General features: G+C 42.3%; 1 protein-coding gene across 4 annotated transcripts in view; it reads left to right on the plus strand.

Annotated features, from left to right (window-relative positions):
- Dhfr (dihydrofolate reductase) overlaps positions 1–23,177 on the plus strand; it is a 36,527-nt gene extending 13,350 nt beyond the window's left edge. For 2 of the 4 annotated variants that reach the window (XM_055625655.1, XM_055625657.1), the window contains one exon: positions 8,672–11,253. In XM_055625655.1, coding sequence (XP_055481630.1) covers positions 8,672–8,750 — 79 coding nt within the window. In that variant the 3' untranslated portion in view covers positions 8,751–11,253. Of the gene's footprint in view, positions 1–3,557; positions 7,177–8,671; positions 11,254–13,739; positions 13,876–21,422; positions 21,452–23,128 lie in introns of those variants that run through there. The other 2 variants (XM_055625654.1, XM_055625656.1) reach the window with 2 other exon arrangements.
- Positions 23,178–24,195: the final 1,018 nt, after the last annotated feature.

Genomic DNA, 24,195 nt, shown 5'->3' on the forward strand with positions numbered 1-24,195 from the left:
ATAAAATTATTAATTAGTCAGGAGCACTTTAGGGACTAATTACAGAAAAACAAGGGATTATATATGTATGAAACTTAACATATTACAACAGAACCCATAACTATTAGATAAAAGAAACTAATAATAAAAAAAGGAAAAAAAGTACAGAGAAGAATAACTTTTTTCAGACTTGAAGTGGCAATGTGTATATAGAAAAATATTTTTTAAATGTTTTTATTTATTTGAAATTTTCATACAATGTATTTGAATCATATTCATTCCCCTTCCCCGCCTTCTTCCAGATCATGTCCTCTCTCTCTTTAAGAACAAAAATAAAAAGAATGTGAGTCCAGTATGCACTGGCTGAACCCTGGAACATGGGTCCTTCCCTGGAGAACAGTTGATGAAACACTACTCTATTGAAGAAAACTAACTTCCCCTCTCCCAGAGCTATCAGTTGCTAAGAGCTCCTTGGTTAAGGGTGGGATTTGTACTCAATTCCCACTCCCCATGCTAGGATTTTGCTTGTCTTGAGCTTGTGCAGGTCTTGTGCATACTGTCACAGTCATGTGAGGTATATGTGTCCTATTGTATCTGGAAAACACTGAAATCACCCACCACCTCTGGCTCTTAAAGTCTTCCTACTCCCTTTTCTATGTACATCACTGAGACTTAAGGGAAGGAGTATGTGTGATGTAGACATCACATTTAGGGCTGAGTATTCCAAAGTCTCTTATTATCTACATGTTGACTATCTGTGGGTTTCTGTGCTGATTGCCATCAACTGCAGGAAGAAACTTCTCTGGTGAGAACTGAGCATCTATGAGTATAGCAGTATGCTATGGAAAGTCTTTTTTTTTTTTTTTTTTTTTTTACTGTGTTAATTTAGCAGAATAATAGTAGCAGGTCTTCCCCTAGGGTTCATGATCTATGTAGCTTCAATTTTTGGCATCATTGACAGTGTCAGGTAGAGGTACCATCTCACTGGTGAGTCAAGGAAAGAAGGAAGGGACGGAGGGACGAAGGGAGGGACGAAGGAAGGGAGGGAGAAAAGAAAGAAAGCAGTTGAACAGTTGGTTACTTCCATAACATTCGTGCCACCTTTGAACCAGTGGGCCTGTCTTGCAGGCGGGTTGTCATTGTACCTCACAGAGTTCAAGGTCGGTAATACTGATGCTTTCTGATACCATGTATATCACCTTCAAGCACTGTGAATGATAACCAACAGGAATGAAGTTTCTAATTGAGTGTCAGCCAGATTTCTCCATGTTCTATGGCATAAGAATGTAGTGTCTTTTTTCACAAGATGTATGCTTTTTAATTTTATACTCAGGATCTTAACATAAACCACACAGATGAGTTACAGGGCTCTCCAGTTTTCTTGTCTTTAAGAAACTTTCTTCAGCTGGTGTTACGTAGCTGTTTCTTCTGAACTGAAACATGACCTAGAGGAAGGAAAAAAAGGTTTAAGACTCAGGAAGTAAATTCCGTTTACAAGGTACAGGAAGTTCCTCAAGCTTAGGAGTAAGTAACAAGGCCCTCCCTCAAGGCCATGAGTGATGACAGCTGCTGGGGAGAAGAGACTGACCTACTGAGCTGCGTGCCAGCCCTGCAGGGCCTCCAGGGCCTCCAGGGATGCGTATTTTACATGCTGGCACCTACTAGTGTGAGCTTTTCATGGCTGCCTTTCAGTCATGTGACTGACTAAATATTCCCGTAAGTCACGCAAATAAGCTCACTAGTTCACTAAGCTAGACTTGTAGAACCATTCTTTGCCAGTGCCCTATCTGGAATAGAGGTTTGTTTGTGTCCCTAAAAAAGATACATTATAGGAGCTTTTAGAAAAATATTTTAATAGACTTGGAAACATTTGGACTTTAATGATTTTAGTGACATCTAACAGTCGTCACTAGTTCATTCTAGGGGAACCGGGCCTGTCTTAGGCACTGTGAAAATTGTGCCTGCTGATACTGCTGCTTACCCTGGAGACAACATCTTTGAAGTGATTGGGGGAAGGGGTGCAAGTGACAAGCATGAAACAGTGGCTTGGTGGATTCTGCAGTGTGAGGGACCCTCACTACACTGAGGCAGCTACACTGAGATCAAGATGTCAAGAGGCAGCCACACAAGAGCAGGAAGAGCGGGCCAGAAACAGGAGTGTGGAGCCCGAGGCAAGAATGAAGTTGGCCTGTTCCTGAGCCAGGAAGAACTAAGTCAGGTCAGGTACTGGCTGAGAGGATTTTCAGGCAGGGACATTGTCCCAGCTGCTGTGGCTAATGCACTAGAGGGGAACCAGAGGGAATCTGGATTTGGGTGAAGGATGATAGGTCATAAGTTAAGGTGGCCACAGTGGTGAAAATGCAGAAGAAAGGCTACCCTTGTGATTCCAGCAGGAAGCTCCCTGGTTTAGAAACCTTGGAGCATTTTAGGTTAAAAGCATTTTAAACTATTAACTATCAAAAGTAAAAGACAAAGGTGATTGATAATACTTTGAGAGCAGTTCTTACTCTTGTTTTCAGATAGTCTCAACTGTCTAGTAATTATCCTTTGAGTGTGAATTTGTTTTTTACACGTCCCCTAAAGAAACATTAACAATTTAGTCTGGATAAATGGGTGGTCAAGTGTTAGAATAACAGTCTTGTTACTCTGTGGAATGACAGTCTTTGATCACATAAATTCTAAATTTAGTGATTTCCTTGGGCTCTTAATTCTAAATAAGCCGAAAATCACAAGAACCAATGTCCCCAAAAGTGCAGGCTTTGCTTAGGCTCTTAACGTGATGGCTTAAACTGAAAACTGTGATTGGTCATTTCATAAAATGCTTATGTGAAAATCACACCCTGTGTATTTTTTATTCTACTCAAATTGTGAATTCTCACATTATGTGAATATAAATCTCAGTTCTTCCTTCTCATTTCTTTTTTTTTTTTTTTTTTTTGCTACTAGCCATAGAACAGAGTGCTATATAATCAGCTTCGTTTAAATGCCTGCTTCCTGGTTTTAATCAAAACTTTTCTCCAAGGCTCTGACCCTTGGATCCTTGACAACGTAAATGCCACTGTGCATCCCTGACTTTTAAAAAGCAAAACACCACCTTTGCTAACAGAGGCACATATCATGACATTCACCTGAGACTAAGTAGCTCAGGGTCCTGCTCTGCTTACATTTAGTCATATACGTCATCACAATTTCAGTTGATTATAAATGTGAAAGTATTTTTCTGGCTCTCATTTCTTTTCCATTGATCTGTGTGGATCATTATGCTATTACTACATGGTCTTGTTTTGGTTTTGACTGGGTCTCGTGTGGTCCAGGCTGGACTGGAACTCACTAACTAGCCAAAGGTGACCACCTGCTTTCTAAGGGGCTAGAATTATTTAGCTAGTTCTCTTGGCTTACTCCATATAGCCATCATGAATTCTAACTTGTAATCAGGAAGCATAAACCTTTCCACTTTGGTCTGTTTCAAGATTGCTTTTTACTGTTCTGGGTCCCTTGGATTTCCATATAAGTTTTAATCAGTATGCAAAGTTCTGATAGAAAGCAAGCTGGGATTCTCATTGATATTATGTTCATAGAGCTCTCTGAAGAGAACTGTCTCTAAACAGTATGAAGTCCTAAACCTTGAGCATGTTGGAGTTTTTCACTTGAGTAGATGTTTACTTTCTTCTGGTAAGTAATGCTTTACAGCATTCAGTGTCTTGTACCACGAGTTGTTTCATTCCTTTTGACGTTATTGTTTTGTTTTCAGACTACTCATAGTAGTATATAAAACTACAGATTACTTTATCTAATGTCTGGCAACTTCAGTAATTGGAGTTTAATAGTTGTATGTATTTGTTGATAGTTGTATAACATACTCATCTGGTACCCTGTAACTCTAAAGCTAGAATTAATAGTTATAGATGTTAGTACATTCTTAGCAGTAGTATAATGAAATAGAGATGCAAGTAAGAACATGTTTAGTGTCTTCTGCAGTTTTACTTCTGCAGTTTTAGTCAGATGTTTGTCATTTCTTTCTCTTGCGTAATTATCTGGTCCAGAACCTCCAGCAGGGTGAAGAGGAAATTAGAGCAAATATCTCACTTATCTTGTTCATGGTCCCAGCAGGAAAGCATGTGACTATTACACTGAGGAAGATCCCTTTAATTTTTAGTTCATTAAGTGCTTTAGTTATGAAGGACTGTTGGATTTTGCCACATGGTTTTTCTGAACCATTTGACACTGTATATTACATGATTGGTTTTCATATTAAACTAATCTTGCATATCCAAGGTCAATTTTACTTGGTAATTGTATGTGGTATTTTTTATTTGTTGGTAGAGGCGATTTGCTACCATTTTATTAAGTATTTTTGCATTTGTGTCCCTAAGAGCCACTGATGTAGTATGACTGTGCGTGTTCAGCTGGTCTTAAGGCCAGGCGGTGCTGACCTGCAGGGTGAGTAGGGAGTGCTAGCCCCTGCGCTTTGAAAGGCTGAGGGACGCGGGCTGGCTCTTTCCCATCACAGGGGTGTGTGGTGAGCAGATGCAGACAGGACAAGACCATTGCTGTGCTGGGGACATTCTAAATGACACTCCACACAAACAAAATGCCTGCTTCATTGCGGCATTTGATAGCCACCTATTCTCTGACTGCACTAACATCACAACAGCTCCTTAACACGGAGAGAGGGGATTTCCAGGGGAGAGGCCTGAAATAGGTCTGTCTTCCTTTAAGACTAGATAAAAGGAAACCTCCGGACAATAAGTGTCTACCCCTGTGTTAAAAAACTTCATGACCAAAAGCAACATAGGATAATAAGTTGATTTCATCTTCTGCTTCCAGGTAACAGTCCATGATGGAAAAAAGTCAGGGCTGGACATGGAGGCAGGAACTGATGCTGCTTACTGACTTGCTTTCAGCCTGCTTTCTTATACACCACAGGACCTATCCATGAACACCACCACCTACAATGGGCTGGGTCTACTCATATCAATTATCATACAGATAATACAAGCCAATTTGATGGGAACATTTTCTTGATTGAGATCCCTCCTTCCCAGATGTTCCGGCCTTGTATTAAATTGACATAAAAAGTAGCCAGCCCAATCTCTGTCTAGAAGGTAGTAGAATTGCTCAATCCTGGACCTCTGTCTCTGAGCCTCTATACACTGGAGAACTTCTCATGCTCACTAGTGTCCAGAAATGAGCTTTAATCATTCTCCACTCATCTTCATTTTCCCATCGTTCCCCATTAAGTTTACATGCGTGTGTTTATTTACATGTGTGTTTAATTTATGTTTTTAAAAAGTAAATGATCAAATCCATACCCCATTTCATCTTTTCTAATTCCTCTGCTATCCCCCCACACAACTATTCCCTCACAACTTCATGTTTTGTTTTGCTTTGTTACCACACTGAGTCTACTTAGTGTAGCCAGGATGTGCATGACTGGGGTCACCTGCCTCTCATGGGTGCCCTCTTAGAGGCCAAATCCCTGAAGGAAAATGACTCCTCCTCCTCCGTTGGCCATCAGTTGTCACTAGCTCCTTAGGTTGGGGTGGGGCTTCTTGGCTTCCTGTCCTACCCATGCTTAGATCTTGTACAGGTCTAGTACATGCAGTCAAGACAGTGAGCTCATATATGCAACAGCCCTCTTACGTCCAGAAACTAACTGTTCTGTAACTGCCTCTGCCTCTTACAATCTTTCTAACCCCTCTGCCACAGTGATCCATGAACCTTGGAGTTAAGGGGTGTAAGATTGTGTGTGTGTGTGTGTGTGTGTGTGTGTGTGTGTGTGTGTGTGTGTGAGTGATGCATAGAGGTCAGAGGACAGCCTCAGGTGTCATCCTCAGAAAAACTGCCGTCTTTGAGACTGGCCTCTCCTTGCCTGGAATTCACTCAGGAGGCTCTGGCCAGCAAACCCCAAGCACCTCCTGTCCACCTCCACAGCGTTGGAAACTCACCCGAGGCACAGCGCCTACGGTTTGCTCTGTGGGTGAGTGAGTGCTCATCAGCACTCCTTTTGAGCACCTCTGTCTCCATTAGCTGCATCTATTTCTCTTAGGTTTATACAGGTTTCCATTCAAACAGTTATTAACACCATACTACTTAGTGTTTTGTGTTTTGGTTTGTTTTTTCTTCAATCACTACTGTACTGAAATAAAGATAAAAGCAAGGACTACTGTGAGTAGTGAATGAATTAGAAAATGGATGAAGTATTACATGCCCAGAGGCTAAGATCAGAAGTTCATGAATGAACTGGTGGTTTTACCATGCATCAGTCTCTTTTCCCTTAAGTCCTTGCCCGTGTGATTGTTCCTTAGCAGCACCATGCCAGCCCATCCCATACAGCTCTGTTCTCAAAGATCTTGCCTGGAATGAAATTTTCTGTCTCAAACTTCATGAGGCCTCAGCCAAACCAGCAGGCCCAAAATTTTTATAGCAGCAGTAATCTGTTTAATTAGGTCAGAAAAAAAGGTTGGGGGAGTCTTTGGAAGCTATGCTAGTCCATGTTTCTTTTTACTGTAACAGAATTCCTGAGGCAGGCTGGCTGTAGTCTCAGCACGGCTGCTGGTGAAGAAGACCTCATTGCAGATGGCTCACATGAAAAGCAGTCCTGGAGGGAGCAATCACACTTGGAGTCAGGAGAGAGATTGGAATATCCTAGTCCCTTCTAGTCCCATTAACCTAGGTCCCACTTAAAGGCCTCCACCTCCCACATCAGCACCAGGACCAGGCTTTTAACACATGCTACCTTAGATAAGCTCCCCCGACACCACGGCAGAGTTGGCAGAATTCCAGAGCCAGGGCCCATGTCCTCATCAAGGAACACCATGGGGTAGATTTTAGATGGTGGTGCGTTGTCTTCTGATCGGACTATCTCTTGACTTTTCACGTTGGTGGCATGCTTGCCCAAATTCTCCACTAGAGCCTGTTCTGCTGCTGCAGTACCCATTTTACTTTAGTTGCCGTTTGTTTTCTTATGGAAAACTGTTTCGAGAATTCTGTTTGTCTTTGAGAGCTTCTATTGGATCATCTCTGGATTGCTATAGTCCTTTGTTATTCCAGAGCTGCTGTTTATGCTTGAAGATCCTAAATAGGAGGAAGTGTGGGTGGAGCCTAAGAATAGGTAGAACACCAATTCCTGTGTGAACTCTAGAGTACAAGTCCTGGCCTAGGAAGATGGTTTAGTTGTTAAACGTACCTGCAATGCAGATGGTTGGCAGATAGAGTTTGGAAAATAGCTGTGGCTCCCAGTGGGTACACACAGGAACATGTACATAGACCACACGCACACAGTCCAAGTATAGTTCTCAGGAAGTGTTTGCTTGGGGTTAAGCTGGCGGGGGGGTGGGGGATTCACAACTGTAATCTCAGCACTCAGGAGCCTGCAAGTTCAAAGACAGCCTAAGTTACAGAATAAGATCCTGTCTCAAACCAAAAAAGTTTAGAATCGTGATTGTAGTTATTAACCATTACTTAAAAGACCAAAAGATAACAGAGGAAAAGAAACTGAATTTAAAGACAGTTCAATTTTAGTTTCACAGCCTACTGGCCATTAATACCATGGCTACTAAGCATATTCAGCAGGTCCCTTATCGGATTATATGACTCTTGGCTTGAGAAAGAACCTCTCGGTGCTCTGCTTCCTCTTAATGATTGACAGTCTTTATGCTGAATTTACACACAAAAAAAAATGTGCAAATGTGAACTTTCTTGCCTCATTCTGAAAAATTCATAATAGTTGAAAACTGGCCTAGGAAAATCAGTTTTAAAAGGCAGGAGTACTACAAACAGTGAACAGTGAGAGGCTAGAAAATGGTTGGCAAATAGAAGAGCTTCTTATTTTGACATGAATTTTTCCGTATTATAACTAGTGTCTGTTATTCTCATCAGTGCATTATGTATCACAAGCCATTTTAAAGTTTTCTGAGGCATCCTTGCCAACAGTGAGTTTGGAGTAATACCTAACATAGAAGGAACTATTTGTGTAATACTTACCATGTCAAACATTGTACTCTGAAGAAGGCTTGATTGCCTTGATTGCCAAGCTGGTGTACACAGAGAACCAAGGATGAAAATAGCAGCTCCTGGCCCCCTCTGTTGTAACACTGGCTGAAGCCTGTACAATAGTGAGGCATTATCAACATCGGAGGGATGTGGGGATGCTCACTGGGAGGCTAGGTGTCCAGAGGGTCCAAGCAGAGACCTAAGTGAGAGTTCAGGGATGGAGAGATCAGGTGTACTGCGGTTCTAGTGAAGCAGTCACAGAATGCCACGTGTTGCCAGGTTAGGAGAGCCACAGAAACCAGGCATACAACTTCAGTTTTTAGCAGCTACAGATAATTTGTTTTTCTTTCCTTAGAAATGTAATTTCAACCATAACTTGCAAAAGGTTCCTAAGAAATTGCCTAGTAGTTCATTGGTAGAGTGGAAAGATACAAAGAAATAGAAACTAGGGGTCATTTTTGAGGAAAAAAAATATGTATCAGAAATAAAGGAGAAGGTATAGGACTTTGCGTTTTCTAGCTTTACATAGTTTGTTGGTTTTCTTCTATTGCCATGTGCTGTGGATATGATGTTAGGAGGAGCCTGCCACTGTGAAGGCGGGAACCACAGTGTTTATGCCCTAGGGTGAAAGTCAGGAGGGCCAATGCTGTGTTATCAGTGGATACTGAATCGAATCATCAATCTTTTCCATTTTCAGGTACCCAGGTGTCCTCTCTGAGATCCAGGAGGAAAGAGGCATCAAGTATAAGTTTGAAGTGTATGAAAAAAAAGACTAACAGATGCTTTCTGCTTGGCTTCAAGTTCTACTGCTTTTCTCCTAAAATTATGTGTTTCATGAGTAGTTATTTCTTTAGAGAAGGGTAGTTGGGAGGAAGTTTTTGCTCTGTGGTTCTGGAGGTGGAACCTATGGCCCTGTGAATGCTGGGCAAATGCTGTACTGCTGAGCCATCCTCCCCAGCCCCTATATAATTCTAAATATGTTTTCATTACCCATCAATCTAACTAGGTTATATTAAATATGCTTTAAGAAATATCGATTGCTGTAAAGGTCTCAATGCCCTCCCATGAGGCCTCAAGTGGCTCCCCAGGAGATGCATAAGGTAGTGTGTGTACAAGAGACCCCAAAGGCGGAAAGCTCCTGGGAGCATGAGCTGATACAGGCCTCAGAGAAAGGAGCCAGACAGATAAGTCCAAAGGGCGGAAATAGGTTTTAAGCAGCAGAGCTGGAACTCAGACTTTAAAAGAAAATTAGATCAAAGTAGAGACTGAATTATTCTGTGCACATCACACTCTCAGCAAAGTTCTGTTCAAGCAGACAGAAAATCGGTATATTGAAAACTCCTTTGTGTTTCATAGAGATGGGAGCAGGTGGAAGATTATGTAAGGTCTGAAACATTTAAATTTTCTGTTTTTCATCTTCAGTGAGATTCCAAGGGATATTGCAGTGACAGAACAAGAATAGGCTGCTTTCTACAAAAAAAAAAAAATTAATAGGCATAATAGCTACTGTTAAGAGCTCAGAGATAATGAATTGAGAATGAATATTACTTGAAATGAAAATTGATAAGTTAGAAAGTAAACTTTACAAAAATGAGAATTAAAATGCCTTTCCTATCATCTCAGCAGGGTCAAAGAAAAAGTATTTTCTGCCCTGCCTTGTAAATTAATATCTTTTTTTAAGAATATTTTTGTGTCTTTTACTTGACAATATCCTATGTGTTTACAGTGTGTCTTAATCATAGCAGATCCAAATCCCGCCCACTACTCCCTCTACCGCCTTCATATCTTCTTTCTTTCTCATTAACCCACTGGAATGGTGTAGGCCATCCACTGGAGTATGGGCAACCTGCTGGTGGCCACACCTGCGTGCGCATGCGAGCACACATGCGTGGCAGCCTTTGGCTGCCAATAGCTCTTCAGCTATGGGTACAGCCTGTGAGCCTCTCTTCCTTCTGTGCTGGTTTGATCTGCAGATGACCATAGCTGCTGTGGGCTTGTGAGTGCAATGGCCATGTTCTGTTTAGAAGGCGGCACTCAAAAAAAAAAAAAAAAAAAAAAAAGAAGAAGGCGGCACTCTGTATACAGCGCTCCTCCCCATCCTTCAGACCTTACATTCTTTCCACGACTTCTTCCTCATTCCTTCCTGAGCCTTAGACAGGGGTGTTGGTATGAACATGCAGAGCCTCTTGTTTTTCTGCATCTTGATCAGTTATGGGTCTCTTTGCTGACAGTTGGTTACCGCTGTCACAGCCATGCTGCTGTTGTACTAGTAGAGTGATACTGTAATGTGCAAGGCCCACCACTAGGTAAGTCTGTTAATGACTCTTCTCCACAGTGATATGCATAGCACCTCTGGCACTGTGAAAGCTATCCAGTAAGGAGGATGTTTGCAAGTCAGTTCCAGATTGATTTCTCTATGTCTTGCAACCAAAATGTGTTCTGCCATCAACAGTAGGGACCTCCCATCCAGCAATGGTGGGAAACCAAGAGAAATGGCATGTCTTCATTTAATAGCCATTGTCCGCCAGTATGTAGGGTACTTCCGTGTAGACTTTTTTCTTTGATTATAATTACCTTACAAATCAGTGGCCTGCTTTGTTTTCTTACATATCTTTAGTTTTGGTTAACCCATACCATTGATATAATCTTTTAAATGTAAGATAGTGGTCAAATTAAATTCACAATATTCTATAGGTTTGAACCCAGAAATACTACCTGATGATCATGAACGAAGAGATGAACTCAAGGAGCCAGAAAGACAGCTGAGTTAGTCCCTATAAAGCATGGAAATCCAAGTTTCTGTTGTATAGCAGATCCGTCTAAGATTAAATAAAGCCTTCCGTCTTGGAAGGAAACTGTTTTGACACAAGATGTTATAGAGGAGATTAAACAAGAGGATATTTTAAGGGGAGGTGACACCATCCATCCTGCTGGGAAATTCCTTAAGCTCAGGAAGTATACAACTCAAAAGGCCTTAAGTTCTTAAAACTGACCAGATATAGTAGACTCTGAGACAAGCTGAGCTGTCTAGAAGACCGGCTGAACCTCCTGGGAAAGACAGACCAACAGAGCTGTCTGAAGAGGCTCAGGCCTACTGAACGACCTGGAAAGGACGCTCCAGTCTGTTGAGCTGTTTGTTGGTTCTATAATAAACTGCAGGTTCCAGATTTCATGAGCTGTCATCCATGCTGGCATGGGCTTTTGGTGATACAACTGTCTTTGAGTCATTTCTGCTTCTGTAAGTAATGCCAATAAAACTCATTGGTTCACCAAGTTAAATTCCTTTGGGCTTCCATATCTTGGATTAGTAGACATTTGCTCATGTCTCTCCAGGAAGAGTGTTATGCAAAGATTTGGGTCCCTGGTGCTCATGTAAAGAGCCAACCAAGTACAGTGTCATATGTTTGTAACCCCAGCAATGGTACGGTAGGGAAGAGACTGGCAGTTTATTAGCAAGCCAGACTGACCCTATTAGTAAGTACCCAATAGAAGACAGCAGCGCACATTAGCCTATGGTCTCCATATCCAAGCACACATGTAAACACCCAAATACTACACATATCACAAACAAACAAAGAATCCAAAGGGAAGGTAACTGTTAGAGCATTTTCTTTAAATTTGGAAAGAGCTTAAATGTCAAAGAAATGAATAGTTACTCTATCTGTAAAATGTTTTGCAGTACTTGAAAAGGATACAAGAAATGTTTAAGTAAAAAAAAAACAAACTAATGAAACAAAAAAATCTAGTATTAGAATGTCTAAGAGTAATACATATTATAAATAGTTGACAATATCAGACTTAGTGTTATTTTCTGTTTAAGTCTGTTCTATGATTAGGATTTTTGAAAACTATGCAAAATTATTTAAGCTGTTAAGTCACAGCCTTTGTTTTCAAACAGGAAAATGAGAGTATAGAATATCAAGAGCAAAAAGGATCTTCCATCAAGGGAGCGGGGCTAGACCCCACAGAAGAAAAGGATCAATTCTACATAAAAGCTGTACATCAAAAGGAAACAATGGTGCTTTCTTGCAGTGAACATGACCTGAAAGCTACCAGTATCCGGAATTTGTAGGACTTGGTGATTAGGTCACAAAAAGAAACAAGTTGTTTAAAGAAGAAGTCAAAGTGCCCAATAAATACCTGCAGAGGTAGCCTTCCTCTGGAAAGGAGGGAAATGGGTGCAGGGAGGAATTGCAGGTGACATTCTTGCCATGATCAGACTTAAGTGCTCGTGATATTTCCTGAGGATGAGGACGCACACATTTACACTGCTTCATTTACACAGCAGTTTCACAGTGGATAAAGGCCAGGAGAAAACCTTGGACATGTAATAATGAAAAGCTAACAGCAGCCTGGAAATCTCTCTAGATTTCAAGGAAATGAAGGAAATGACTATAATACTGTTTTATGGTGAGTTCTCTTCAAAGCATATTCTGAAACATTTCAGTAGAGGTGAATCTTAAGCAGGTTTCCACTGGCAAGCTGATAGAGCTGGGAAGTTGAGGGAAGAAAGCTGGAGTGTGTAGACTCCAATCATTGATTGAGGGATGTGCCAACTTGCCAACTTGTTGCTCTGTAAACTGAACACCCTCCAGCTGCCCGAGTCCCAAGTGTTTGCAACAAAAAGGTGCTAACATGAATGGAAAAAAATACTAAATACTTAAGCAATTCCATGTTTCCTCTACTTTTTACATTTAAAGAAAAAAAGTGTACATACAGCCCAGAAACTTGCTTGAAATATAAATCAGAGACTGAGGGGAAGGGGGGTGATAGCAGCTTACACCAGAGATTGTGCATATCAAAAAGTGTGATATGTTTGAGCATTAGAAGTAGAGGTTTCTGGTAGACTGAATTTGATTTTAGCTTCATTGAGTTTGAGATGTCTTTAAAGGAAGAAGGGGGGATCAATGGAAAAGTGCCTTCAAGTTATTTTCAACTAATAAATTTACACTCCATCAAATAAAGACAAATGTGTGTGGGTCCACTTCATATATTATTTCTTAAAAAGCTGGTAGAGGAGGTGCCCAAGCAAGATGAAGGGTTTTACAAGCCAAAAGAAGGTAGTAGCCTAGGATCTAGGAAATGTGACTCAAAATGCAGGATGCCAGCTTTGTAGCTGGCTTAAGAAACAAAACAGTAAAAAAGTAACAATGGGTGGATGACAGATCTGGAGCATTTGGAAAGTTCTGTCAAGACAAAGCAAATATAAAGAGTCTGTCAGTCACAATTCAGCAATCAATTTTGGGAAATGGAATACAAGAATGGAAATTAAAATGCTGTTTCTTCAACAGTAAACTATATAGACAGTCATTATGTGGTGAGTGGCTGCCTGGCCCATAGTGGATGTAAGCTAAGATAAAATAATGAAGAAATGTCAAGTGTTTTGAGAAAAACACCAGGAAAAGCTTCAAAAATTAAATGTTGGCACTTTAGACAAGTGGGGAGGGTTGGATGAGGGTTCCCACACCTGGGGCTCCCCAATAAGGCTGTGCTGGCTGGCCAGCAAGCTGCCAGGATCCTCCTGTCCCTGCCTCCCACTGTTGGGGTTGTAGGCCATGTGCCAGCCATGCAGGTGGGTACTGAGGATCTGAACTCGGCGCTCAGCGCTCACATCGACACTGCAAGCATTTTACCTAGTCCCCTCCCCAGCCTCAGATCATTCCCCTTTAATCTTAATAAAAAGTCACACTTCTTCACAAGGGCCAGCCCCTATTACTCTGTACATGCCACATGAGACTATATGAACTCACTCTGTCTTTATTCAGCCAAAAACAGCTGCGGTCATACTTAACCTCACACCAACTCTCAGGAAACATCGGGCTTTTTCCTGCAGTGGCCGCCCTGCTCTTCACAGGAGTGCAGTCTCGCTTTTCCAGGATGACTTCTGAACGACACTGTAAGGTGAGAATTTAAAGCAAAGAGGTGAGCAACGATGTGCATGTGTGTTCTAAACACACCAGGTATGGATGCTTCTTTGCGGTTGGAATTACGTAAAACCCGCTTTCTTATGAGAGAGCCATCAAAAGGTTCCCATTACACCTGCATCGGGGATGGGTCCCAGACTCTGCCTTTTAAATAAACACCCTAGACGATTCTGAGGCTAGAATGCCGAGGACTGGCAGAGAGGAGCTCACCTGTGGGCGATGCCAGGCACCTGGAAGCTGCCTGATTTCTTGCTACTGATCTAGAAGGCACTTGTCCCCTGAAGAGGGGTCAGTGTGAGGGCGGGGGTTCGTCACTATCCCTCATTCCCAGGACTTTCAAAGGAAGCAATACAAAAAATCATGCAAGGTATAAGCCACCAGGTAATATGGAAGGAGATAAGGTTGTGCGAATTAGATTTATTGCTGATTTTGAAACTAAAGATTTTCACTTCTTAAATATATAATAAAATCCATATGAAAGTATTTTGTAAGTAACTCAGATACATGGTAAACAAAGCTAATGATGGGTGTCCCTTAACAAATTGTATTCTAATAGTTTTTTAGTTGTATAAATGATGGGCTCGAGAGAAGGCTTGGTGGTCAAGAGCATGTGCTGGTCGACCACAGACAACTCTAGTTCTTTTCCCAGCAGCTTGGGGCTCACAATTGCCTGGAGCTCCAGCTCCAGGATATCTGACATCCACTTCTGGCCCCTGCAGGCACCCGTACATGGGTAGCACACACAGACACATAAATTTTAAAATTAAATAAGTAAATAATAGTTACAAGCACATAGATAGATCAATGATCGAAAGACAGATAGAATGATTGACTAATTAATTAACAGTTACTAAATAAAAATCAGCTTAGCACATAGCCTGATTAAGTAAGATGACTTTGTGAGGTTACATGTGGCTGGCCAGCTGCTGAAACGATTAAAAATATAATTACCTCTGAAAGATTGAACCTTGTGACTAAGGATATTCCAGCTGGGTCATGGAGGAAAAAACAAATGCATAAGTAAATGAGTAGCAGGAATAGAGTTAGAGACTTTCTTGTAAAAATGCTTTTCACTCGCAGTGGAGCCTCTGGGCAAACAGGAGAGACGCCTGCAGTGGACTGCAGTCTCGCCATTCCTGAGACAGGCGCTGCTAGACAGTGTTTCTAATGATCAGCGCCTGCCCTTTCCGTTCCCCTGGAGACCGCACGTGTTTCTCCAAGAATACATTGACATTTCTGTCCAACCGCTTTCTTCTTGGAACAAAAATGGAGAAGGAATTAGATTGGTATGTGGTATTTCAAATGACCTGGTACTTAGTAAGACAAAACAGGGTTCTCAGAGGCAGTTTTAGGTTGCTAGTCTTCCACCCTGAGCCACAGGACACACTACCCTGAAGAAACAGTCTACAGGGATGTGTAAACAGGTTCCAACCTCAGGACAAGCTGCAGGGAGATTTCCTACAGTGTCCGCACCAAAATCATTCAGAGAAGAGATCCTGCCTGAGACAGCCCCTTCTTCAGTATATGGTTCTAATCTGCTTTAAAGGGGAGAATAACTCAATCAAGCATGGAGAAACTAAGAGTTCCTTTTGGTTGGCAGTGTCCCAGGATGGTGGCTTGCCCCTGCCAGGCCTCTAACTCTTGCTAAGACTGGGAAATTTCTTTCTAGCATTTAGTAACAATTGAAGGGCTTGTGTGAGTTCTTGTTTATCCAACATCTATATTCTACCATTGACCCTTCCTCTCTCTGCCTTATCACATATTTGTCTCCATCCATCTATCATATATATATTATATATACATATATGTACTAAATGTAGTATATGTATATAATGCATTTAATAACTATAATAAATATGCTTAATAGTTCATATTAAATATTATATAATATATACATTCATATATACATTGTGTGTGTGTGTGTGTGTGTGCATGCGTGCACGCACATGTGTATTTTGAGACATGGTTTCTCTGTTATGTAGTTCTGGCTATTCTGACCTTGCTGATCAGGCTGGCCTCAAACTCACAGACATCACCCACCTTTGCCTCCTAAGTGCTGAGATCAAAGGCATACACCGCCACTCCCACCCAGCCCAACTTATATTTTGCCTCATTTCAAAGTTAGCTCTATGCATCAGTTATTCTTCCATATCATTAACAGTGGTTCAGTCTTGTTTGCTTTTTGGAAGATTTACTTAACATCTTAAGTGTATTTTCACAAATTTTGACAGAAGCATACATCTTTGTAACCTAACCTCTGTCTATCACTTCATTTCCCTTTCCAGTGTCTTTCCCCATTCCGGTCTCACCCACCTTCAACTCTCAGAGAAAGTCCTTTTGGGGTTGTCTTGTTTCCTTATTATAGATTCACATGCCTGCTCTGATCTTTTTTTTTTCTTTTATTTCATTTATATTTTTAAATTTTTTTTAATTACACTTTATTTACTTTGTATCCCCCCTGTGGTTCCCTCACTCCTCCCTTCCCAATCCCTCCCTTCCTCCTCCTTCTCCACACATGCCCCTCCCCAAGTCCACTAGTAGGGGAGGTCTTTTCTTTCCTTCTGATCCTAGTCTGTTAGGTCTCATTAGGAGTGGCTGCATTGTCTTCCTCTGTGGCCTGGTAAGGCTGCTCCCCCCTCAGGGGGAGGTGATCAAAGAGCAGGCCAATCAGTTCATGCCAGAGACAGTCCCTGTTCCCATTACTATGGAACCCACTAGGAGACTGAACTGTCGTGGGCTACATCTGTACAGGGGCCTGCTCTGATCTTTATGTGAATAAACTCACACAGGATGTATTCATTTCACCCAGGACAATTTATTTTTCTACCAATAATTTGTTTCTTTTTTATTTTCTTAGTGTTAAACAATATTCAAAGCCCTGCAACAAAAAAATAGTAGAAAGACTTTTTGATAGTAAAACTCCTTGATTACATGCTATGGTAGCCATGGAAAACCCCTTATCACGTAAGTTAATTAATTGGTGGCTTCTCACCAGTTGAGTCTCAACTTCCTTTTTTTTTTTTAGTGTGGCTATGTATAAGGAATAGCTCCCCTTCAGTCTAGAATCTGTTTGAAAATCAAGCAAGATCCATGATTTCACTAACTTTATTGCTCAGAGAATTTAAACATCTTGTCTCCACTTCATTTTACTTAAATAGTAATATTTCATTAAACAAATGTTATAAAAGGAACTTTTATTCACCCGCTTCAGTTGTTGTCAGAGACTCATTGCCTCTGTCCGCTAACCTAGGCCTAGTCCTGGAAGCTTCTGGCCTCCATACAATCTAACCTAGGCCTAGAATGTTTTCAGTCTCTGAGACTTACTGCTTAAGAAGCTCAGCATTTCTTGTTCTTATGAGCTCTGGGCTGGCAGGTACAACTCAGCTGTTCTGGTTCAAACTCCTCTCCCAGCTGGCTTATTCTATCTGGCTTTTCTCTTGGCCTCTGAATGCTCTGCTTGGCCTCAGACTAACTCCAGCAATCTGCTCTAATCTTCTGTCTTCTTCTCATTCTCTGGTTCATTCTGCCTAAACCTGTGTCTAGCTTGTTCTCTCATTCAACCTCACTCTGTAAAACTCTCTCAATAAAATTGCCTCCTCTCTTTCTGCATTGCCCATTAAGTAGCTTCCTTTCTTCTCTTTCCTTGAGAGAGTTGGGTGTATCCTTTTCTGTCAAATCTTTCTCTGATTTTTCACCTTTTCTGCCAATCAATTAAGCATCACTTTCAAACACAGGTGCTTCCTTCTACAAACTCTATTTACCTTCATTGTCTGGGTCTAAAGGCATGTACCACCATGCCTGAACCTAAGCTTTTCTTTACCTGAAACTTGCTGTATACCAGGCTGGCCTTGAACTCAGATTTGCTTGCTACTGTTTTCTGGATTAAAGGCATGTTTGTATTCCAGCTGTATCACACAGACCTAGAAGGTCTTTGGGTGTGATCTCTTGTCAAAGAAGCCATGTTCTGGATGAAAATTTCTGTAAGAGCTGTGCCCGTTATTTATCCTTTTTCTTCTTGATGGACCCATGAACTTCGTTGCGGTGAAATTTGTAGCCCATCAGAGGGGCTAGAAAGCTGGTACCTAATGGTGAGGGCAAGGCAGACACATGTCTCTGGATTCCACATCTGCTAACCTGGGCAACAGCAGGCAGTGTGCTGCATAGTTAGACCCACGGCGGCTGCGTGCACACTAAGCACGACCAGCATTCTTATTACTCCTTTAGGGTACTACTATCATGACAGCCATCCCCATAGCATTTGCTGCATTAGGCGTTGTGAGGTAATGCTGAGATGCTTTAAGGAGGGCCATGCACAGCATCATGTGACTGTCCAGCCAGAAGACTGAAGAGAGATCACTTGAATGAACCCAGGAGTTCAAGACCTGCCGGCATAAAGAGAAAGTTTTCAACTCAAAGAATCTACTTGACAAAGTATGAGGGATAAATGTTATACTTTTTGTATAATGGTTGAGAATCTATAAATTTGGGTATCCTGATCACTCAGGAGACCAAGGGAGAACTGTTTGATCTAGAGAGTAAACAGATGTTGTAAAAGAAACTTTTATCTGTTTACCTCATCTGCAGATTCCAAAGTCAATTGGAACTCTAACAAAGTTGGAGTTTTCAAGCTCTCCTCAAATGCCAAGCCTTTCATTCAGTTTACTGCATCTTTCCAGCTGTGCTCTCTTATAACCACACGTAGTTCATGCAATTTCCTTCTCTCAGACTGTGGAGTAGCGTAACTTGTGGGTTTCAGTCTTTGGCCTCTTCTCTAATAGTTTACACTACTTCACCACAAAGCCAGTCTTTCTGAGCTGCACTCTGATTCTGTCACTGTCTGATTCCTTACTGCGCACCCAGATACAGGTAAACTCCACTTTGCCTTGAGAGGCTTCTATGGATGGCACTAATCTCGCCAGCTTTGCCATCTCCCATACCTATACCTCATGAATTACACATAAACCACCTTAGCTTTTCAGCAGTAGACAAACCCAAACTCAATCATGTCAACACCCTTCTTTACGCTGTTCTCTCTGCAGTAAGTCCTGACTCCCGCTTTCTTCAATCAAAACAATATTTGGTCCTCAAGAGCTGACTCAAATCCTAATCGTTCTTTTTGCTAAAGCCCTCGCTTCTTTCCATCACAACCCTTGCTAGGTGGCAATGCAGAGACACAGGTGTCTTCCATGTTGTGGTTCCTGTCCTCAACATAGAATTCCCCAGGTTATTGCCCAGAGGAGAGCATGGAGGGCCACACATGGAGCACGGACATAGTGGGCAGACTGGGGCCAAAGCTGTGCCACAGAACCACACCCATTGCCAGAAGGATGCAGAAGGTCATCCAGCTGTTGGGGGAGAAGAAAGCACAAACAGGCTAGGTCAATAGCTAGCCACATTCTCTCAAGGTCACCAAGAGAAAGAGGCCCGGGCCTGGACTACAATTCATCTATAATTTCTTGACTCTTTGCTCTGAAATTAAAAGTTTGGCTCTCTCGGAATTTATCTTGCTTGCATCAGTGGTCCTTCAGGTATTTAAAACCAGAAAGTTCAAAGGAGTCAGTGCTGATTGTTCTCTAATGGGTTTGGGGAGGACAGGCTTCTGAGGAAGCCATATCTAGTCTGCATGCCACACAGATAAGATCTCTCTTATAAAACATAGAACAAACACTCTTGGGCCTGGCACAGAGAAATAATTTCATTTTGTAGGGCATTAAAATATATATATGTAAGGGCTAGAAAGCTGGCTCATCAGTTAAAAGTACATACCACTCTTTCAAAGGACCATCCCAGCACACCCTTTTTACAACTACCCATAGACTCACAATGTTCATGTGATTAAAAATAAGTTTTTATAAGTGTGTGTGTGTGTGTGTGTGTGTGTGTGTGTGTGTGTGTGTGTGTTGTGGTTGGCTTGTGACTGCAAGCCCAGCACTAGGGAGCCAAGGCTTCCTTCATAGTTCCAGGCCAGCCTAGGTTACATGGTGAGTTCTAGACAGCCTGGGCAACAGAGTAAGGCATTGATGAGAGAGAGAGAGAGAGAGAGAGAGAGAGAGAGAGAGAAGGAGGGAGGGAGGGAAGGAACGAACGAACAAATGAATGAATGAATGAACAAAAGAAGGAATGAAGGCAAAAAGAAACAACCAAATGAACAAACCAATGTATGCCATTATACATTAACTTTGGGTTTACGGGTTATACCACCTATATTCTCACAGTTAATGTTGTAATTTTCCGTAGGAGGTGTTCAGTGGTAGGTGTGTTCTTTCTTAACCCTTTTATTTAGACAGCCTGTCTGCCCAATAGGCTATTAGCATTATTGACTTCTCCACATTCTGTTCTCAAAACTTACTCCTAGAAGGTCATTGTTTAAGATATGAGTGAGAATCTGAACCCTGTGACCCCAGCTGGTGAAAATCTGAGGCTTCTGTGAACAGCCTCAGGCAATCTGTCAACCCACTTTTCCAACATTTGGGGGAACAGGGATCAAAATTATGATTGTTGTCCGCCTACTGAGTTCAAACACACAAGGGACAGGAAGCCGGCTCACTGGTATTGAACAGTTCTAAATTTTCAATTTAAAATTCTAATATTAAAAAGGGGAAGCCAGGAGGGCCATGCATGTCCTTAGTCCCAGCACTCAAGAGACAGAGATAGAGCTGTATGAGTTCCAGGCCAGCCTGATCTTCATAGTGAGTTCTACACCAGAGAGCTACCAGTGAGACAAACAAACAAACAAACAAGCAAACAAAAACCCATAAGGCATAGAGATGACTCAACCATAAACCTTTATCTAGCACATTCAAGGCCCGGGTTCAAGTTTTAGCCCTGGGAAAGGAGAACAAATTTAAAAAGACTTTATTACTCTGGTACATAAATATCATTGCACTGGTCATAATTTCCCCTGGAAACAGAACTAATATGACATGGATTTTAAAGACTTAGCTCATACATTTGGGAAGGCTGGCAAGTGTGAAATGTGCAGGGCAGGCTGGCAGCCTAGAAACTCATCCAGGAATTGATATAAAAAAAAAAAATGGAAGACAGATATAGAAGAGCATGCATTTTTGATTCCAGCACTTGAGGCAGAGGCAAATGATATCTGTGATTTCAAGGCCAGCCTGGTTTACATAGTGAGTTCCAGGCTAGCCAGGCCTTCATAGAAAGATCTTGTCTCAAAACAAAGGGAAGGGCTTGTCTTGTGTTCGATATAGGGTTTTTTATGTAGCCCAGGCTGGCCTCAAACTCATGTTCTTCATGCCTCCCCTCCCCCCAGGTGACAGGATTACAGGTGCATGACACCACACCCCTTTTGCACAGTGCTGAAGCTTGAACACAGGGCTTCAAGAACCCTAACCACTCTGCCAACTGAGCCACACTCCCCAGACGGCAGGATGCTTTTTGGGAAGATTGATCTGTCTGGGTGCTACGCTTCCCTCTAAACAAAATGACAGCCATACTCTGAAGCGTTCTGATTCATAACTGGGTCTTAATGATCTCCTCCTTCTCCATTTTTTTTCCACACAGTTTTTTCAAGAAGGGATCACAAATGAAAGGTAAAGTCTAACTTTTTGTTTGTTTGCCTTTTGTTTCTTGAGACAGGATTTCTCTTTGTAGCCCTGACTGTCTTGGAACTCACTTTGTAGACCAGGCTGGCCTCAAACTCACAGAGATCATTTGCCTCTGCCTCCCAAGTGCTGGGATTAAAGACATGTAACACCATGCTCTGCTGTGAAGTGTAACTTTTAGGACTGTCCCTCTTATGCCATTGAAATTCCAGCTCAAACAGGGTATCTGGCACTTACCTTGTCCTCACCATTTCTCTCAAAGATTAGATCTGGTAAGATTCAAATGGCTGTCCTGTAGCTCTACAGGCTTGAAATAATAATGCCCATTGAATGTGCTTTGTTTCTTTTTCCGGACTGACTTGTGAGTGATTTCTGGGAAACGCTGGTTACAGGGTATGTTCTTTCCAGTGGATTTCAGAATTTGACCCCCAGGTAGTACACTGTCAAGTAAAAGCATCTTTCAGAGAAGTGAGGGGTGGCCAAACGTCTGGGATGGCCATTGTCCCTGCTGGGACTGAACCTGCCTGTTTGACAGGAAAACATCACTCGATCTTCTATACGCAGGAACGGGAACGCTGCTACCCCTGCAGGCAGGTGTGCGGAGTGGGAGAGCAGGGGAGCTGAGAGCAGGGCAGCTGAGGTGGTTTTGTAGTTTTACCTTTCAACACAAATGCTAAAGCCAGAGGGAGGGAGGGAGGGAGAGAAAGAGGGAGAGCAGGAGATCAGCCAGGCTTTGAAGCAAGCCAGCCTTCAGCTCTGTCCTTGAGCCATTCTGAGGAGAATGGAGTAATTGTCTGCTTGGAGACCTGCAGAAGAGCTCATGGCAAAGAACAATTTGTACCTGGAATATGTTCACTAGCTTGCATGTCAAAAGGCCACATGCAGACAGAAATCATTACCTTGGCATTCCCGGTAACCTAGCAGCCTTGAGGCGGGAGGTGCAGAAACTCATGTGCTGTGGACTGCCTGTCTCTCCCTCCAGCCCTGCCTGGCTAACAAGACAACAGTGGGGAGTGGTGGGAGGGGAAAGCCGAGACTCCTCCGCCACCCTGGGCTGGAGAACAGGGAGGACTGAGCAAACAAACACTCTGTTAGGACTGTTTCTGGCGCCTTGGGACCCTCCTACCGATTTAGCTTAAATTGAGAGGGGATTTGGTTTGCCTCACTGGCTGTTTCTTCCCACTCAATTCACAATTAGTTTTCTTTATTGCCATTAAAATACATTAAATGTGTACTTGTTGGGTGGGGGTGTATGGCTTTCTGTTGAAACCTACATAAAAGCAATGTCCATAGCCCTGAGTCAGTGGATCAGAAGTGTGGGTTTCCATCCTGGCTCCATCTTGGAGTGTTCTTTATAACCTTCAGTTGCAGGAGACAGATACTAGAACCATCAGCTTTCAGGCTTAGCGGACAGGGTGTTGCCAGTACAAGTGGGGGAGGGGTGCTGCAGCTGTCAGCTAAGATCTCCCAGATGTCCTTCTCATGCCCCCTTGCTGCTCCAGCCTTCTGCCTCCAAGCATGTGTTTGGAATCTTACTACTAATACTTCTTGTTCTCTCTTAGTTGAAATTCTCAGGGAATAACCTAAGTGTCTCAGCCACCCAGTCTATGGCATTCTACAATAGCAGATAAGGCTAAATGGCATTTATTGCTCTTCTTTTCCAAGGCACTCAGCAACAAGGATACGGAGGTGAACAAAGATGACCTATGTCTGTCCTGAGGATGGATTCGACAGGTCAGAATCAAACAAGATCAGTCTGTAAACAAAGAGCCCTCCTCCTACCCAGGGATTCCATGTGAAGCTAGTTCTGTCACTGGCTGGGCATCTATTGATCATTTACTGTAAGTCATATAGACATTCAGAGCTAAATAAGATGAAGTTCCCACCTTATGCTAGGTAAGTAAAGCTAGTCACTAGCCTGCAAGCTAGTGGTGATAGCAGGAGGCATGCGTTCACAGGGAGCTGGTGTGGGAAATGGGAAATCTGTTTGCTTGAAGAGGGTAGAGGAAGGATTCCCAGAGGAGCTGGGAACTTGAGGTAAACTTGGAAGTTAAGGAGTTTGTCAAGCTCAACTCATAGAAGACAGTAGAAGGGTAAGGAAGAATTGGGGCTTCTGAGCAAAGAAGATGCAAAGCATGGAAATCAGAGAGATGACGATGTCCAGAAAATGGAAAGGTACACTATAGAAGGCAGAGCATTGCCAATTCATCCCTAGAACATGAAGCTTAAAGAAAAATATTAGGAAGACAAGTTAGAAATGTTCTAGGGAATCTTGAAGCCTTGCAAGGAGTCCCATAGGACTTCACGAAGACTTTGCAGAAGTTAATTAATTACAGTAAGTACACACTTTCAAATTTACTTTTAAGAATAAGCATTCTGAAGACAAGACAGAGCAAGGCAGGGCTGGATGGGAAAGGGGTGAGACCAGAGCCAGAGAGAGAGTAAGACTGGTGGGCAAGAACTAGATGCAAAGACATGGGCTCCCATGGGTCTCTCCTTGGAGTGTCTGCTAAAATCTTTAGTTGCAAGGGACAAACACTAGAATCATGAGCTCATGGGCTTGCAGGGCAGTATTGACAATGCAGATGCAGACACAAACTGGAAGGTGAAGATCTTTGGGAGCCAGTGTGGGCCTACTTCTGTGTTTAAAAGGTAGAAGTGATGAAACTTGGTGACGTGTTCATAGGAAAGAGAAGTTAATTCACATGTCCCAGGTCTGAATCCCAGCAAGG

The sequence above is a fragment of the Psammomys obesus genome, unplaced genomic scaffold, assembly GCF_907164565.1.
Source record: "Psammomys obesus unplaced genomic scaffold, mPsaObe1.curated_primary_1811, whole genome shotgun sequence".
Lineage (NCBI taxonomy): Eukaryota > Metazoa > Chordata > Mammalia > Rodentia > Muridae > Psammomys > Psammomys obesus.